The 20,057-nt window shown below is 36.4% G+C and overlaps 1 protein-coding gene across 1 annotated transcript; it reads left to right on the top strand.

Annotated features, from left to right (window-relative positions):
* The first annotated feature begins 1,943 nt into the window (after positions 1–1,943).
* LOC101860998 (adenylate kinase 7) lies at positions 1,944–18,616 on the top strand. The gene is made up of 17 exons (XM_005107098.3): positions 1,944–2,362; positions 4,697–4,870; positions 5,847–5,955; positions 7,274–7,368; positions 7,772–7,882; positions 9,075–9,158; positions 9,454–9,539; positions 10,154–10,244; positions 10,484–10,561; positions 11,083–11,232; positions 12,167–12,295; positions 12,977–13,220; positions 15,054–15,314; positions 15,656–15,736; positions 16,237–16,376; positions 16,777–16,935; positions 17,940–18,616. Exons 1-17 carry the CDS (start codon positions 2,270–2,272, stop codon positions 17,976–17,978), a joined length of 2,124 nt encoding a protein of 707 aa, XP_005107155.1. The 5' UTR covers positions 1,944–2,269; the 3' UTR covers positions 17,979–18,616.
* Positions 18,617–20,057: the final 1,441 nt, after the last annotated feature.

Below are 20,057 nucleotides of genomic sequence, written 5' to 3'. Positions count from 1 at the left end.
CACACACACACACACACACACACACACGGCGCGCGCAAAAAAGGTGAAAAGACACGAATTAATAGGTCTACATTTATATTGTACATCAATAGTTCGACGGGTCGGGGATTGCAAACGTATAACTTTTAGATATTAGCCTAATTGGTGTTAAAAGGCCTAGAACTATTATCTTGTGTTGTAGTGTCAACCAGAGAGTATTTAAGTAAGAGTCTCTGTGTCAACGCCATAGAGTTACCCTCTTTTAAACTGTAGTCACTATAGTCTATAGTGTACATCTATGGCACAGAATTCTACACTTGCTTTTATAAAATAGCGTAATAGTGCTGGGTTAGCCGATGCCTTGCGATACACGCTTTTATCAATTAATTGAATTGTAACAGGACTTCGATTTGATCCGTAACAAGACAACACTTATTTTTTCTTATACGTGTTCAAAAATGTGTGTTTGTTTACTGTGTGCGGGGATTAAAAATTAAAGATTAAAGATTCCAGATCTGATGAATGTATTTATAAAATCGCGTAATAGTGCTGTGTTAGCCGATGCCTTGCGATACACGCTTTTATCAATTAATTGAGTTGTAACAGGACTTCGATTTGATCCATAACAAGACAACACTTATTTTTTCTTATACGTGTTCAAAAATGTGTGCTTGTTTACTGTGTGCGGGCATTAAAGATTCCAGGTCTGACAAATGTATTTATTAAATAGCATAGGGCATATAGGGCAGGGGTGGCCAACGCATTGCGATACGCACTTTTATCAATTAATCGAATTGAAACAGGACTTCAATTTGATCCGTAACAAGAGACCACTTATTTTTTCTTATTCGTGTTCAAAAATATGTGTTTGTTTACTGTGTGCGGGGATTACAGAGGGACAAGCCCATCCCCTCGACATGTGATCCAGGGTATGGGGATACATTTTTCTCAAAATGCACACAGCTCTGAAATCCTTGACTAGTGATCACTCGCCATGGAACTCTTTCTGTTGTGACTGTAGACACAAGTTTCTTCATTATCACATCTAAATGAGCCTATCATTCATGCATTAGAAATCACACTCCCAACGCACAGAAAATGACTTTGAACATATATTCAGGAAACATATTATTATGCCAGTTCCACTCTTGTTTACTTTGTTTTGCATTATTGGCTTTTATGTGTAAACCAATATTTTGAGGCCTTTTCTGCATTTTTGTGTTTTTGGGAGCATGTACAATAGGCCTATGTATTTTTTGTGCAACCGACACATTCTCCAATCTCTTGTATTAATTGTTAGACTTGCACGTGCTTTAAACAAAGCATATGTTGTTGTACACACTACTGGTGCAAACACAGAAATGAATTCTTAAAGTGAAAAATAATACATTTCCTCAATATAAGCTCAATTTATTTATCTCTTTCTAGTAAATTGGAGAAAAGGCTTATATTGTTCTTTTTTTGCTTGCTTTGGATGGCCTTAAGTTTAATGACAATATTATTGTAGTGAGCATGTTACTGTCAGCGTCCCCTTATCGTAGATCTAGTACTAATCAAGACTATATCTAGATATTTTGCCAACAGAATTAATGTTCATAATTAGTGTTATTATCAAGTGTATTGTGATTGTGAAGGTCTTTAGTAGATCCAGAGATCTAGATCTAGATTCTAGATCCCATCCCATCATTTTAAAAAACAACAAACCAACAATACAAATACAAAAACATTGTAACATTGCCAATTATGACATAATAAAAAGGTACTAGACTATCTCACTATATTTCCTCTTCGAAGAAAGTTTTAAAATACTGATGTAAGGTGTCTTCCAAGCCCTACCACTAGCATCAGCGTGCATAGCAACGCGAAGCCTCGCTGTGCGGCGCAGCCAAAGGTGCCCTCAACCGGCCGCCATGTTTTAGTTTCAATTCCTCACAGCGAATCGGCGATCGCGAAGAGGGAGTTCCGCTTCTATAAGTGTAGAATTCTGTGATCTATGGTCAACGCTCAGAAACATTGCCAAGTTCACACATACCAGTAGCCTACCTCTCTAACACAGTGTTCAGAGGATATGATCTTCTAATAATAAATGACTAACAAGTTAAAAAAATAAAACAAATACATATTTAAAATGAATCCACACAGATCTCACAATCTCTTTCAGGCATCTTGAAATAATTATTATTATTTCGGTTCGAAAATAAAAAATACTTTATCCTCAATCCACATGAGAAGTCCTGGCTAACTGGCTGAACCGGAAACGAACGTCGTTCATAGCAACATCTTAAACAAAATGGCGAGCGCCGAAGACGCAGCGGAGAAGCCTAAGAGCAAAAAGATATTTATAAACCACCTGGATAGCTTCCAGGGCAAAAACATCGGAAAGGTAAAAACTTTATTTTGTGTGAAGATAAAAATTGACGCGTTTTATTCAATACCAGTAAGCTTGGATAGGTTAACCGCTTCAAAATTACCAATAAATTCAATAAAACTCCTCAGCCATGGCCATGCCCTGGCCCTGGTAAGTGGCAGAGAAAAGTTTACCACAGTTTGTTGAACATTTCGAAGCTCCTTTTGTGTATATAGGCCTATGTGTTCAGCTTGTGGACTTACTCTCTTATTTTTAACATTTCTTATTCGTGAAGTTTATATGATTTATTTGCTGCCCACTGTGACTGCTGCTCTCCATCCGAGTCTGTCAAGGTAGGCTCTGGGTATGGCATGTTTTATGTTGAAGTTCCGCAGAGACATTTTCAGGTTGTCCTTGTAGCGCTTAAAAAAATTTTTTTGAGGTGCGCCTCCATGTTTCCCTGAGGACAGTTCAAAATAAAATACTGCCTTCTGGATTCTGAAATCTGGCATTTTTTAAAAATTGAGTCGTTTATAGAGCTAGTAAACAGATTCTCGTCATTTGCTCTTTTGAGAGCTTAATCGGTATTCTGCATTTTATACTAAGAATTCTCCTGAGGCATTTCATATGGAAATGATTATACTATCCTGCGTCTGTCGTCTCATCTATCAGCTATTATTCTTACCATATGGACATTTTGGCAGGCCACCGGGGTCACTCACTGTGTTAACTGTTTAGTGTATACTGCGAGCTGCCCGCGAAATGTATGTTTTCGCCCTGAATATTGTGAGAGTACGTGTCAATCAATTATGAAAATAACGCTCTGTCTCTTATAGCTTCTATAATTATAAAGTATTATGAACACATGAATAACCCCCTCTCACCAGCTGATAAGTCATTATAAGAGTAGGTGTAATAGTTACGCTCATTCGAGTAACCTTTTTAGACGCTCTTTTGTTGTTTTGAACGATCTATAAGAGTTCAAATGGAAATAATGTAGGTCAATTTCTGAATGTTTTGCTCTCAGATTTTTCTTTTTACCTGCACAGTGGTATTCAAAACTATCAAATATGCTTAGGCCTACTTTTATCAGGTAGGCCTAATATATATATATCATTTTATATAAAATCAAGCTTATTTTGAAAGATTTTGTATAGAAAATAATGAAAGTCTAATTTCCTGGCTATCCTTTCGAGCTCCTCATGTCTAAGTTGGTCAATTTATTGTAATTTTATTGGAAGAACATATTTGAGCTACCAACTTGTCGTGTTTTGAATGAGAGGTACGCCCTGGTTACAAACCAACGCAAGCAATTTTAGAAGTAGGCCACCACGCACACAAACTCAAGCAGACTGATGCACACACACTTGAGCTGCGGGAATACGGGACCCGGTCATCACAGCAATGGATGATGCTGGGCGCTTGTGCGCCGAGCCAAGGCCGGAATGATACGGGACCGAATGGAAGGCGAGGTGCAGAAATATACTTATCGGGGAACATAAACCCAGCATCATGGCATGTCTTTAGTACACTGTCCTGGTCTTGGCACCATAAAACAAGGTTGGGAGGACCTGGGAAGGAAGCATTACAACTACCACTAGCCAGATCTAGTACCCTTTAGAGGCTGCTTCCTATGCTGACAAAGAGGTAGATTACTTCAGTTTTCATTATTATTTATTTCACGTCTGCAGATATGATTCTGGTGTATGCATCTGGACCTTAGATCATGAATGGAGCTGCTTCTTACGTTGAAATAATAACAAATGATAACATTTTACAGGGTAGAGGGCAAATCAACAAGCGCACATAGGTTTAAGATTTATACCTGTTTGTGATTGATCTGTATTAAAAAAAAGGTTGAGGAGTTGACAACTGCCATTTATGAAAAGGGTAGAGAGAAGGATGAAATCAAGATTATGGATAAGTTTATAACTTATAGCCACTGCATAGATATCTCACATAATAATATTGGTGCTCATTTTGATTTATGTATGCATAAAAACCAGTGACGTGATATTCAGTCTCTGTGCAGGTTTTTTCATGTGGGTTTTGTACAGAAATGCACCAAATAATCATTGTTTCAAATCCTGCTAGATAAATGTTTAAATCAGTGACTGTAATTTATTTTTGTTTTCTTCATCTTCATATAACATAAACCCTTCAGTGATGCTGATTTAACTAAGTATCTTGGCTCATCAACTCTGTTCTTAGAAGATTTTTACATGTTATGGTCTCTTTTTTTTTGCTGGTTCATAGTGTTCCATGAACTCATCCCTGAATTAGTGAAAATGTGGAATAGGCCTACTGATACTAATGTACATTTTCAAGTTCAATTTAATTTACTTAAAACAATCTTGTGTTGCTTTTCAGTTCCTGTCTCGGTGTGTTGTTGGTGCAAGCCTTGAGGAAGCAGAGGAAGATGAAGACAACCAGTCAGTTAGCAGCTCCATCATGGAGAAAAGCAGAGAGGGATGTTATGAAATTGTTGGAACTGTCAAGGACAGGGAAAAACAAAAGCCAGACTTTGCTAAGGAACTGATCCTTGTAAGATGATAGAAGCTAATATTTTTCAGTTGTTCTTTGTAGTCATACTATCCAAAGAATGAGAGTTTTCTCCAGCAGTTGAAGTGTTTACCTTGAAATAATTGCTTTTTATTTTCCAAAAACAATTGCTTGAAAAAGAGGATATAGAGGATGGGGTGGGGGGGGGGGGGGGGTGTCACTAAAACCTGGATTTTGTGAATTTCGGTTTCATCAAAATCTGGAAAACATGTTTTTGAATACGTGTGTCTTTAGAATATCCACTACATAAAAATAACATGATTAAATTCCACTTTATTGATCACCTTGGGAAATTTGTTTTGCAATGGTGTATGTACGCACACAAATACATAAATGCACAAATAATACACAATATCACAATCGTACACAATCCACACACAATTGCTGGTCGCCACTGTACAGCACCCTATTTTTCAGCTAGGATTATCGTGTTTCTCAAGGACACACAAAGTGACCATCCACCTAAATGGTGTGTTACACTGTCAGCCTAAGCTGACTGACCAGCTTTGAGCCTTTAGTGAAGGAGGGACGTTTACATTGTTTTTAACGTGGAATTCGTAAAAATGCCTTAATTCTGGTGCATTTCATAATGATACATTGTTATCAAAACCTATAACTTTATAAGTTCTTACGTTCAAAATTATTAAAGTCTGGTTACAACATGTTCTTAGAAATAATGAATTTGAACGTTTAAATTTGAGGTCTGAAGAATTTCTGGTTTCTTTTAAAAATTGACGTAAAGGTCGGTGCCACCAGAAGTATAATCTCTATACACATTAATAGATAGTTCCTCCTCCCCCATAAAAAAAAGAATGTATAAACATATTCACCTTCAGATGCATGATTATTTTGGTGAAAGAGCTCTTCCTTAGCAATAGTTGTATGATGCTATAATAGAAACAATTTTTATAATATGGTTTATATTGTCTGTCTTATAGTAAATTTACAATGTCCTCAGTTTGAGAACAAGGATCAACTGTATGAGTATCTGGTAGAGTGTGATATTATCATCTATGACATCACCGAAGATCCAGATCAGATTGATGAAGCTGTTTGGGCTGTGTCAGGTATGGAGAGAATGTGAAATAATAATCAATTGTTATAGCACTATTTGTACGCACAGTCTTCGGTTATTTTGTCTTTTTGTAATGGAATGGGGTACTTATTCAAGGACAGCTTTTTCTACGCAAAAATCCTTTTAGTGGAAAGGGTATGATATTAAGAAGTCAGGGAAGAGATGAAATGATAAAGTTATTGGGATGTTAATACAAAGTTTTGCTGAACTTATTTCTCATATATAGGATTAGAAGGAGACTGCCATTTTGGCGAGCATTATATAGTGGAACTCGGATTCAACAAACTCAGATTCAACGAAAACTTGGATCAACTAAAGGAGTAGGATTCCCTGTTTGCTTAAATGCGCAAAATCCATAAAAAATAATTTTGATTCCTCGAACACATAAATGAGCAAGCTCGGATTCAACGAAGTTGCTTGCAGGATGAACAGCCCCCGCTTTCATTGCTTCTCTCATTTTTTTCTCGCACCGAACCTTAACTATTCCTGGAAACCATCCATGACACCTGCATCGCAAACCATTATTCGTGTAGCTTATTGTTCAGATCTTATGCTACAAATCAGTGGTCTTCTTTCATACGAAAACAGGCTCACATGTCTTACCGTGTGTCGGGGTTGGATGGGCGGTAAGCAAAAGTGACTGTGTGGTGTGTGTGTCTGGGTGGGGGGAAGGGGGCACAAGCAGTTTGGGGGTGGAACGTCTGTAGAGATACAAACGCGTCAGTCATTTTTTGCCCCCGGCTACTGAGCAATATAACAATCATAAGCTAGTTTTGTCAAAGATTTACGCAATGAATTGCCCGCTGGAATGTTTAACAAACAGTACGTTATGGATGATAGATGACACAGACGTGCCTTTAAATGAATCGTCCCTTTCACACAATATATGCTTAGTAGAGTTTAATGTAAATTCTTAGAATTTTCCAACATTTCTTCAGTATGGCATTAAAGAAACGAAAATGGCTCTCATTTGAAGGTCAGACGTGACGTACGTTTTATCCGAGTTTCATTGTAATTGTTTGAATTTTTTTCTCTATTGTAGGCATCTTGGTGAAAATGGTTACTAGTTTATGCACTTGGGGTAGCAACACTCTCCCCAGTTGGGATGTTTTTCCTCGTTCAAAAAATACATAGACCTTGCACTGTTATGTAAAAAAAAACCCAACTATTTGAATTGTTTAAAAATTCACCATTGCTTTGAGCAAAATACAGTCAATACCCAATTGAAATTAAAATCTGCTATTTATTTTTATTGTCAAGTATAGAAATGTTTTATTAAAAAGCTATATCATCTGCTCTTCCCTCTACAGAAATGCACTCAGACCTTGAGAAAATCGATAAATCAAAGATGTTTATCTTAATCTCCTCCTGCATGACATGGGCAAAGAGTAAACCTTTGGACCCTGTAAGTATTGCAAATCATTACTGGCTTTTTTTAAAACCTGGTACTGGTTAAATTAAGAGTTTGTTTTGTTTCTCTGGGTTTTTTTATTGTGCATCAATTAGTTATGCACTCATCAGTATGAGTATTTGACAAATATATATTTTTTGTGTGTTTCAAATCTGTTGGTATATATGAACTAAAAAAACAACCTGAAATCAAATAGTTAACTATTTTACTATAATCTCATTTCAAATACATTATGTTGTGCTCCTGTGGTTAAAGGTCACCATGTAGGCCTACTTATATCTACTGTAAGTTTTGCAGGGGTAAATAAGCATCAGTAGGCCTACTTCTTTTTTGTGGGCTTATCTTCTCTGCTTGGGTTTGATAGTGTGATAATCACATCACGTCTCTAATTTTTCAGGATGATCCCGAAATTCCTTTCACGGAAGATGATTATCGCAGACGCAAGCCTCACCCAAACTTCAAGGAACATATCAGTGCTGAGAAAACTGTTATCAAGCTGGGAAAAACGGTAATTTTTGTTTAGGTTCTTTTTTGGGTTTTTTTGGTTTTTGTTTTGAGTTTTTGTCGCTGTATAAGGTTTATTAATACATTTTTGAAAGCCATAAATATTTGCATGGATAGTCAGTCGGCATCCAGGCATTGTCTGTGTCTTTTACGACATCTGGTAAATGATGTAATCTTTGGAAATAACATACTCGGATTCGTACGAGCCATTGAACAGGGAAATGCACAAACCAAAACAATGTTGACAACACAATATAACTTTCTAATAAAGTTGGCTGTCTGTTCTGATAAAGTTGGCAGTCTATAGCGTTAGTGTGAAGTGTCTACAAATGGGAACAGCGTCCCCTTATATTTTGTTCGAATCAGAGAGAGTTTCAAATGTACCTACATTTTCCTCAGATCTAACGTACAACACGTATAGATAATAAATGTGTCCTTCCTAATAATAAGTGTGTGACTGAAATTCCTATAACCTTCATTGTATTGAATTATAATTAATTTTTCTTAATTTATTGTTAATATTTCATTCATTCATTCATTCATTCATTCATTCATTCATTCATTCATTCATTCATTCATTCATTCATTCATTCATTCATATTTATATCTATGTATTTATTTATTTAATTATTCATTAATTTATTAATTTATTTTATTTTATTTTACTTATGTTGGGGGGTGGGTTTCAGTTGTCATTCTCTCTTAATAGGTATATCACTTGTAAAATACTGTAGAAATACATTTCTTTACAATTTTGCCAATGCTTTATAGTGACTTTAAGATCTGGATCAGAGAAAATATAAAATATATATTTACAAAGTGTCTACCTGTTCTGTTTTCTTTTTGATGTTTCAAGCCTTTATAATAAGCTGCAAGCTTCCCAAACACAGTATCATGATTTTATTTTAAAAGTTATTTCTTTATGTTTTCATTTATGTAATGTGACCATGCAAGGTATGCATCCCCTATATAATATTTAATTTCAGTAGACAGTGAATGACTTATCACAAAAACAATTGCAACAGTGTGCTGGTGAAAAGATATAGGCCCATTCAGCATATGTGTCCTGATAATACTGTAGTAAGTAAAGAGAATATCATGGGGATATTTCAAGTGTAATGGAGAAACTTGAATTGAATTTATTTAAGAATGGACACTGACGATTTAATTTGATCCTACATTATTTGTCTTTGCAGAATAAGGCCAAACTTGTGACTTATGTCATTTGCTCTGGTTTGACATACGGAGCTGAGGAAAACATCTTTCACTATTTGTTCAAGGTCAGTAAATTTGTTTTTTCCTTTAGTAAGTAGGTCATTGTAATGAAATTTATTATATGCTTAAGCGCTACACGCCAATTAACATAATTTTAAAATAATTTCTTTGGATTCCTCTAATGTTTATTATTTTGAATATTTTTTTTCAATTTGCACTGGACTTATTTGAATGTAACCCTGGAAGATCAGGGACAGTACTTGTCATGTCTGTGTGAAATCCCCTGAAATTTTCATTTTAAAAAACAAAGTGACAGTTTTGATAATTAAATTGATAAACTAACTTTTACCATCCCTACAGTCTGCCTGGCACAATGCCCCACAGCTGCAGTGCTTTGGTGATGGGACAAACATTGTTCCTACCATCCACATCAAAGATCTTGCTGCGTAAGTGTTTCTTGGTCATTCTACTAGGGAGGATCTATAAGTGCTGAGTATAAAAATCTCAACAATCGTTATGAACTATTGAAGCTCTTTTTTTCAAGTCAGTTTTCGAAAGCTATTCTTGAGGCACAACACTATCTCAGTCATATCAGACTGAACTATGATGCAGATTGCTGTAGTTCAAAGACCTAATAGGGTATTCTTGAATTTAATTCTTTTCCCCAGGAGTTTTCTTCGTTTTACACCCACTTGACTTCAAGTCCTGCTTCTTACATAACTTTATAGTGTTTTGGAAAGGAAAATGAACCCGCGAAACATAATATTATTAAGGCAATACTGCTGTTGAATGATGTTTCATTTTTTTATTTTGTCCTTCTGTCTTTAGAATTTGATTGATATCAATAGTCGAACAATCGAACCTGCGCTAACGGCAACCTGTATAAGACAATCACCTGTACAAATGACCACTTCCCTTTTCCCCCTTTGCATATTTTGTAACATTATAATGTGTAAGATGTTCACCTGATTAAGACAACTGCTTTTCTCCTTGACAATGGGTGGCCATTGTAGACAATTTCGATTGTATATGTGTTACAATGGCATGTCATTTTCTGCAGTGTCATTCAGAATGTGGCGGATGCGAGACCAAAAGTGAGGTACATAATTGCCAAAGATGATGCTCAGAACACACTGGAGGAGATTGTTAGGGTAAATATGATTTTGTTAGACTACTTCCATTAGAGCTTGATTTACTTTTGTCATGTCTGTATTGACATTCACCACACTCAAAATTGAATGTTGCCAAAACTCATGATGAGCAAATTACTAAGTAAAGGATATTGCATAACAAAAATATAATGAGATGATAATGCTTACCTTAAAGAACAGCAAATGCTTTTTCTTGATTGATTCTGAAATGCTTTTTGGGTTTTTTTTTACTCAACCAGGTTGTCAGTCAGAACTTGGGCTCAGGCAAATTGAAGCAAATCACAAAAGAGGAGGCTCTTCTTAGCAAAGACATTGAGGTGAGTCATACTTTTAGCGATGTTGCCATTTCACCTTTTCTGCATACAACTGAAGCTTAGTGCATATAAAACTAAGTCAGTGTGTTTAAATTAGCTGTATGAAAGAAGGTCAACTAAACAGAGAAAATGTCTGAAAATATGAAAAGTGAATTAAGCTTCACAGTATGTAAAGTTTTTTTTGTCTGTTCTCAACCAATTTGACTTTATTTAGTGAAGGATATTTTGAACTCATTCATTCATAGGAAAACATACGTCCATCAGTGCAGAGCGTGAAGCATAGATTTCTTGAAACTTCATTTACACATGTACAGGCTTATCTTCACTGGTATATATATATATGAAACATGTAAGACGTACAAGTAAACCAAATCATGGACCATATATCTGCATACAGGGTCATGTTAATTAACTTTTCTATAATACCTAGACCATTTGTGTCCTTAGAGTAGAAATTTGGTTCATGTTCATTATAATCTCTTTATTTTCAAGATAGATTAACAAATAGAAATGAACTTTTTCAGCAAGCTGACTTTGATATGCTGCTGGTGAACCTGCGAATGGATTCAGTATTTGTGAAGGAAAACATGCACATCAGCTGGGTATCTGAAGCAGGCATCATTGACAACATTATTCCAATCATCAAGGAGTACAAAGATTCTAGAAGCCTTCAGGTACAAGTATTTTCCTCTTCTCTCGTAAAATCCTTTACTTTGTGAGTGTTACTATGTTTCTTTATTTTTAAAATCAGCAAAATTTCTTCTGTAATAAGTAAGGCACTTACATAAATCTTTATAACTTAACTGATAATCAGTTTGAAAATGGTAGATGTTCATCTGTGGGGTTTTTTCTCCTTTCCTTTCTTGTTCCTTGTTTCTTATGTCGCAGTCTCCCTACTGACATAACATCCTCAAGCAGGCTGGAGTATTAGGTGTCTGATATCCTGCTAAGAGTATACCCTACACCTCTTTTAAGTAAGGTGACACTCATATTATGTTACACTGTTTACTGTGAAAGGATATCATTTTTTTCTCCTTATCTTCTTTGTCTTTGGTCCAGCTCTCTTTTAGGTCAATCTGTCAACCAAGATTCTGGTCTAGTCAAAAATAATATAGTAAAACCCCCTTTTTGGAAGGGTCTTCAGAATGACATTTGTGTCTAGTATATTAAAGCAAAAAAAAAAGAGTAATAAAAAATGAAAATAGTAAGACATGCCCTTATACTTTCCTTGATTCTAATCATATCAACTAAGTTTTTCCATCGGCACATATCAAGACTGTCAAGATCTGAAGGGAGGGAAGCAGTTCTTGAACTGTCTACTTCCTTAATGTCGACTGCAGAGGCAAAGCTGTGTCATGCATACTGTGTTAAGATTGTCTGTCCAGACACAAAAGGCCACACATAGTGTTTTGGGGAAAAAGAAACAAATTCAGTATAACGTTTTTTTTTAAAGAAAAAAAATGCTTCTCATGATGACTGTTTTAGTCATGGAGGGACTCCAAAGCTGTAAAACGTAACTTCATTGTTGTAAAAGTGGCTAGCAATGAAAGCATTCAATTATGGGCAAAAGTCTTGGAATTTAAAAAATATTGTATTCTCCTTTCTCAGCCCCTCCGAGCAGTGATCCTAGGTCCCCCCGCCTCAGGGAAGACCACGGTGACGAAGCAGTTGTGTGAATTCTACAAACTTCATCACATCCTGATCAAGGAGGTCATTGACGAGGAGTTGGAGGGCTTGGTGAGGACTATTTCTTGTTACTCATTCTCTCCTTTGTTGTAGTATGTTGAGTTCCAACAAATAACGGACACTTGTATATTAAGACAATTACCTGTACAAATGGCCATCTCCTATTTCCTCTCTTGTGTATTTTTTCTATTACAATGACACTGTGCAAGATGACCGCCTGTCTAATATGGCCCCTTTTTTCCTCAACAATGGGTGTCTGTCTTAGACAGTTTTGCTTGTATTTTCAACCTCAAAGAAAAAAACCTCAAGATACTGTGACAGGGTGTAGATCCCAACCTCTGACACTAACATTTTCTGACAGCCATTAGCATAAGCAGCTGCATGCCAGCTTGGCTGGACTTAAGATAAGATTAGTACAGCTCAGAGTTGATGAATGTTCTTGAACATTTCAATTGGTATTGTATACGTTAGTCATTGAATCATGGCCATACATGTTTCTCACATTTTCTTGTTTTTCTGCTTCCCAATTTTAATCAAAATTCTCTAGTATGGATTAAAAATATTTATCTTATCTTACCGTAATCATTGTTGTTTTACTGATTTTTTAAATATACTTTCTGAAGTTATAAAAAAACCAAAGTTTAATTTCGTATTTTGTCTCATCTTATCTTAGTGTGTCTTATCTCTACCTTATTTTATGTTAATGTACTTTATCTTGTCTTATGCCTACAGCAAGCAAAGACACGCCGTTCCGATGAGGAGGACACAGAGGAGGAGGAGGACAGCGGAGCCCAGGAGGCCCAGGAACTCCTGGACCAGATCAATGAGAGCAAAGAAAACAACGGAGGTCGCATCGAGGACCAGTTCATCATCCGCTTCTTGCGGGACCGTCTCAAGGCCATGCCGTGCCAGAATCAGGGGTTTATCTTGGACGGATACCCCAAGACCCTCTCCCAAGCAAAGGAATTGTTTGCTAGTACGTTTTGGATTTATTACAGCACTGATTTCATTTTTCATCTTGGCCTTGTATGATAGTAGAGAGATTGTAGTTGCTTTGACAATTTTTTATAGTCCCTGCACCTTTGATCATGATATCAGATTTTAGGCAGATTTATTTGTATTTCTGTATACTAGTCTGCTCATCACGTTTAAATCGTGGAAGGCTTGTGTTTCCCTTACAATATCAAAATGTTTTGTTTCCCTTTTTTTCAATATAAAGATTCATATATCTAAAGCAGCTTCTGTATTTTTAAAAATCCAATGCAACTTGTTTACCCACTGTTGGTTATTATCCTGGGATTTTATGGAAGGACATTGTGTCTTAACTCATTCGCTACGTATTATTTTCGGCTTGTGGACGAATTCTTTTCGGGAGGGCGAAATGAGATGATGACTAGTGCGCAGTTCGCAGGTCTTTGGGGCCATAAATTCAAATAAATATCAACATGTTATATACCAACATTTTCAGTATGGTTTGTAGAATACACCTACATTATTTATTTGCGTATTTTTCAACTTTGGTTCTTGTAAGAGGCGATTATGCAACACAATTTTGATTGGATGCGGATAAAATTGGAAAATAAAAAATGTATAATCTCAGGTGAAGCTAAAAAAACATGTTTGCACCTAGTCAAATGATACCTCAAAATAACCATAACTGTATATAGAACAGGAAAATATTGAAAAATGTGCAGTTATTTACATACATTCCATAATGTTTGTACATTTGGATCATAACATCCGATATTGAAAAAAAATAATTTTTTAAATAATTTTGAAAAAAGGATCACAAACAGAAAAAAATACGCGTAACTTATATGGAATTATTCAGAATTGCACTTGGAATAAACCTATACATGTCTTGAGTGGTATTTTTTTTATTAATTTCACCCAAAAGTAGTGATTTTAGGGAGAAAAAAATATTTTGACTATTTAGATCTAGGCCTAGATCTAGCACTCAAATATTGATTTCTCAATTACAGTGCACCGGCAATTTGCGTCCAATAGTATCAATATTATAAAGAAGAGTCCTACACTTCTTTAGTGAGCAAAATAATTATACATTTTGTTGTGTAAAAGTACTAAGACTGGTGTCTGGGCTATAATTTGGGCTTCGCGATAAAACAAAGTCGAATAAACTACGAAATCATGTTTCAAAACTGAATCAAAACTTCCGATTTTCGGTGGAAACGCTTGACCCGGAAGTCAACATTATATTATGACCTTTATTTTAACATGGATAAGTGGATTGGAATAGAAACCAAGCTAAAATTGAACGACGGTTCTCGAGCCGCCGGGGGCGGCTTAACGTACTGACGGCACTTGAGCCGCGCCGACCCCCACGGCTCGGCGTAGCGAATGAGTTAAAGAAGGACTTTCTTAGACTACATTTAACGATTGTCTGCCTGACTTTCTGCCACAGTTACATCATGTTTCAGTGCTTTTTTGCCTGCAGTTGATCGGCAATAGTTCTGTGCCTCTTCGGCTAACTCTTTCTTTCTCTATTCTTTGATATTTTCTCCAACATTTTATAATTGTTTTCCTTGTTAAAATCTGAGTTTCCTTTCTTTCTTTTCCTTTCTTTTTAAATGTATTATTATAGATATTTGTGTTTGTGTTCAATGTGCACAAATGGTTGTTGTCTACTTTTGAGCATCATCAGTTGTGACGTCCCTGTGATTTTGTGTTGACAGCCGTAAAACCTCTACTAAAACTAAACTAAAAAAGAGTCTCTCATTTGTGTCAGTGTACATTTTCATTTACTTTACACATTTTTCCATCATGCATGATGTCATTTGTTCCTTTGTAGATGAAGAAGATGAGGAAGAGGCGGCAGAAGGACAGGCTAGCTTCGATAAAACCATCATGCCAGAATTTGTCATCAACCTGGAGGCCGTGGATGACTTCCTGAAGCAGCGTGTGATGAACCTGCCGGAGTCGGTGGTGACCAACACACACAACACGGAGAAAGAGCTGCTGCGTCGGCTCACAGACTACAGGAACACCAACACAGAGGATGATACAGTGCTCAACTACTTTGATGAGCTTGAGTTCCATCCAGAGAAAATAGGTGGGTTATCCCGGTAGTGTATGGTTGCAAAAGGAGGGAAAAAAGTATGAGGGTGGAAGAGTTTGGGAAGGGGGGGGGGGGAAGAATCTGCTCAGAATCAATGCCATGATTAAAAAATGCCTAAAAGAGAAAGCATCAAGTTCCCCACAAAAACCGACAAGAATATTTTGATGAAGTATAAATAGCTCTCTGCTACTTGTTGGTCCAGAGATAGGACCAATTGTGATGTTGCTTTTAAGTATTACCTTTATGCTTTGTGGAGGGAAGAAAATTTGGAAAAAATGAATTATACTTTCTATGAAGACAAGCAAAATTAATTATTATTCTTTTTTTGTTCTCAGATGTGGCAAAGGACAACTCAGAGATGATGAAAGATACTGCTGAGAAGATCAAGAAAATTTTTGGAAGCCCCAGAAACTATGGTAAGAACTTGGCACCAAAATGAATAAATTGTTTAACAGTTGCGCATGATAGTGTATTTTACCTGTTCTCTTCTATTTGCACTTCTTAAAATAAGATGGAAACGTGTTCAGTTTTAGGTAAACATGATTGAACAAAATCAGAAAAAATAACTGAGATTCATAGTTTTTCTCTAAGATATTCTTTTGGCTGAACGGTGATCTTTGACAATTTTCTCAAGTATTGTGACTACGGTTGTTCTTGAAGGAATTGTTTCCTGTATTCACAATATTCAAGTCTGAATGTATGCTTTGGGAAAACTGTATCGAAATGTAAAGTAAAGAATAAATAATCTATCTTTGATTATGACAGTGAATTTAGATAAAACGAGGGATACCAGATTCCTTCATGACTGAGAGTGTTCCTTTCGGAATGTGTTTTTTTTTTTCAAGTAGTTGTGAAAAAGACTTCATGCTGAAATTGCATATTGAGTGGGGGGTTTTTCTTTCCTCATTTACTACAGGACCCACCCCAGAAGAATTGGAAGAGATGAGAAGGCTGGAAGAAGAAGCAAGAGTGAAAAGGGAAGCAGAGGAAAAGGCTGAGAAGGAAAGGAAGGAGGCAGAGGAACTTCAGGAGAGGAGGAGACGACAGGAAGAATGGGTAGGCTGATATTTATCAGAGTTGTGGAATGGAATTTACTGGATAAACGCTTCTGTCACATATACTTGGTCCTTGCTCATACTTTTCAGCTAATTCTTCCAGAAAATTGACTTTGGTGTTTTGACTGAATACTCAAAATTAGAAGGTAAAAGATGAGACCAACATAAATAAGAAAAGTTACATTTTAACAGAGACTGTTGTTCTTTTGTTCTCAAAGGACATAAAGTGAACAGAGTCATGTATTTTTGTATTATATGTATTTCTTAGAATTTTAAAAGGAACATCCAACATCTTTGTCTTTTTTCAACTCTTTTTTTTTTCAGCCACAGAAGAGTTCTAAAAGTAAACATAATGGATAATCAAACTCTCACGTCTTGTTTTGCTTCTTTTACTTTTCCAGTCTCAACGTCTAAATGAAGTGAAGAGAGAAGAATATGAATTGCTGGAAGCACAGTCTATCCCTCTGAGGAACTATTTGATGAAACATGTGATGCCCACACTGACACAGGGTCTCATTGACTGCTGCAAGTCCAGACCAGAGGACCCAATTGACTATTTGGTAAGTTCATGTTAGTTTCAACGGTCTGTCCTTGTTTAGCAGACTATGGTTACTGCCTCAGTAAACACTGCTATAACAGCTGGAAAAAGTACAGCACAGTTCAGTTATAAATAGGCACTCTTGGAAAGCTAGTGAAATGAACAAGTGTGTTGTGTTTGCCACAGACAAAATTGCATGTAAGTTCGCTGCTTTTGATGAGCAGTTTACTGAGCTCTGCTTTGTTTCGCCTGTTTAAGTTCTTTTGATAGCATTTAGCATTGCTTACCTTGTCACAGAGGCCAGAGAATTTATGAATTTGATCGACACAAGGAACATGAACAATTGATGCATCAGTGCGAATTAGTCAAGTCATCATATTATGTTGCTTGGGAAGCTCTCAGCTAAGCACATGCATAGTGTAGCAAAAAAGTGCTCAGATTCTGATACACAACTTTTGCATATTACAAAATCTCTAATTTAATATTTTACTTTCTGATGTCTTTTCCTACTAATCTTTGCACTAGTGACATGAGGAAGAAGTTCTTTCCTAAAAGTTTTCTCAGTCAGGGTCATGTTTTGTTTTAGAATCTATGTTAGTTGTTTTTTTTCCCTTTACCACGTCTCACATAAAAGAAACCGCACACAGTTAATATAGATCATGTTTTTCTCAGAGTCAGAGTATGGTTGACACAAGTAGGCTACAAAATGCACAAGTCACTCTTTTATTCGATTTAGGAATACTTTATTTGTTATTCAAAGAGCTGCTCTTAGATATGACGGTCTTGTTGATTACAAATTAGTTTTATCTTTATCTTCTTAGATTTATATGATTTAAACTGAAAGAAAAATGTCTTTATTGGAAGGTAAATAAGATTCACTTATTCTATCTTTCTCTTGGTCATATATATTATGACTATCATTTTGAGATTAGGAAGGGAAAAACAATATCATAATTTAGGTAGTAACAACTTGTATGCACTTATCATTTGGAACAAAATGTTACAAATAATGTTGCTTCTTTTCAGGCGGAGTTTTTGTTCCAGCACAACCCCCAGATAGACTGAAAACTTCCAAGCTTGAGCAAAGTGAATTTTGGTTTTCATTGCACTTTCTCTCTTTGCTAACAATTTAGTAGAGGATATTATTTTATGTCTTTATCAAGATTACAATGACAGATCTTATAGCTGTGAGTATGTTTGCTATGTTTGAACTTAATTATGATTTTATGTGGGATCGCAAATTTTGAAATTATTTTGAATTTCTTTCAAAAACAATATTGAATGAGAGAAGTCTGGAATTTTAACATGTGTACATGAACTCAAGTTATGGTAATGTTTGTGTCTTGATACTTCTTTATTCTGTGTACATTGTATATCGCTTGTTATCTTTTTCCAAAGAAGTTCTGTGATAACTAAAACAGAAAAGTATTTTGATATAAACCTATACTAATGTTTGTAAACAGGACTTAATGTAACTTTTGGTATGTTCAACCCAAGATCAATTTGTACAGAATTAAAATACAAAACAAGGTAGGCCTACTCAAAAGTTAACTTATTAAGAGCATGAAAAAATACGCCTTTACCCTTTAGCTCTTTTTAGTTTGCATGTTTCAGAGAAATTGATTAGCACATGCTGTTTTTCAAGCTGTACATCTTGTGAAATATCAGTTTTAAAATGCAATAAAATAAAAAATGAATTTTTGGCACTGTGTACTTTTCCCTTCTCTCTGATAATAAGAATAGAAGAAGGAAGGTTAATGAAAGGAGAGCAACAAAAATATACAGGTAACAAGAGAAAGATGAGGAAAGGAGGAGGAGGAGGAGGAGGCAGAAAGAAGATAGGGTGAAGCAGACTAAAGAGGAGGGGAAAGAATGGGGTTGGAGATAATACAGGAGAGATTGACCCCAACCCTACTCTCCTCCCCCCACCCCTTCCCCCTTTCCAAAAACACATTTTAACACCTTCGCATCATTTGAACCAGGCCGCCAATGTAAAGAAGACAGTCTTAATGAAAGTTAAAATGCAGGTCCACTGGCCCATGAACATATGCCACGACATCCAGGGGCTAATGAACAAAAGATTTGCATGTTTCTAAGGACCTATACATAAATAATAATAATAATAATAATAGATAGCATTTGTATAGCGCATATCCCCGCTCAACAGCAGGCTCTATGCGCTTTATACTATATTAAAATAGAATATCCACGTACCTGCATGGGATCCAGCACGAGGCTTCAGTGCAGAATGAATTAATATCAGTAAAAACAGTCCGGGTACCCACTGACTATTTGTTGTAAGTTGTGACACCCTTATCGACTCATTTGATTTAAAAGATGTAACAGCGGTCTGCTCCATTCTATGTATTGGGGTCGTCCCGATCTGAATGGTGTCTCCATGAAGGAGTTAAAAGAAAAACATCCACAGGTAGGATTAGTAGGAAACGTACTCGTATCTATTCTATGCAAGGCGGATAGCCTGAATTTTAAACCACACACAGACGCACAGACGCCGGTGCTTACTGTGGAGATACATCATGACCCACCTCCCCATCTTGCCCCCATAAACCAACAATTTCGCAAGGCATGAGAGGCAATTCCTGCTCTGTGTGTTTCTTTTCAAGTAAATCAATCTTTATCTCATCTGTCTGCTTCCACGAGTAACCACATGACCTTGGATCCCACCTTCAACCCTCAAGTGACCAGTTTTAGTTTAAACCGAATTACTGCAGCCGAAGACTAACCTTCCTCTCGCCCATTGCCTTTCCTGTTTTCAGCAGCTGCTCATGCTAGTATAAAAATTTGCGTGTTGCTCGGCTGCTATAGGCCCACATCAATGACAATAAAACTTACAGAAGGTTGTAGTTGTAGTGACATCCTGATGTTCCTGTTCTTCCCAGTGACCTCGAGGCGAAAGCGAGTCTTGGCCATAGTGTCTCGTGTCCGTCCCGGGAGCATCGTCCTCTCTTTCGTGTCGTGTCTGCTTCTGAAAATGTTTTCATCTTTCTAATTTCTTGTTTTGTGTTGACTTAATCTTACTTTTCCTGTTTACTGTTTGTTAGTTTTGGGGTTGTTTTATAAAGTTCTTGACTTTGCTGTTGTTGTTGTGGTGATGGTGGTGGTGGTGGTGGTGGTGGTGGTGTG

The sequence above is a fragment of the Aplysia californica genome, unplaced genomic scaffold (genome assembly GCF_000002075.1).
Source record: "Aplysia californica isolate F4 #8 unplaced genomic scaffold, AplCal3.0 scaffold00575, whole genome shotgun sequence".
Classification (NCBI taxonomy): domain Eukaryota; kingdom Metazoa; phylum Mollusca; class Gastropoda; order Aplysiida; family Aplysiidae; genus Aplysia; species Aplysia californica.
Note: the sequence above shows the minus strand (reverse complement) of the source record. Positions and strands in the feature narration are given on the sequence as shown.

What these genes read in the sequence shown, in the direction of transcription:
- LOC101860998 (XM_005107098.3), top strand. Translation starts at nt 2,270, where the DNA reads ATGGCGAGCGCCGAAGACGCAGCGGAGAAGCCTAAGAGCAAAAAGATA. An exon ending in ACGAGGAGTTGGAGGGCTTG is followed by an intron (nt 12,296 to 12,976) that starts GTGAGGACTATT and finishes TTATGCCTACAG; the next exon opens with CAAGCAAAGACACGCCGTTC. An exon ending in TGGAAGCCCCAGAAACTATG is followed by an intron (nt 15,737 to 16,236) that starts GTAAGAACTTGG and finishes CATTTACTACAG; the next exon opens with GACCCACCCCAGAAGAATTG.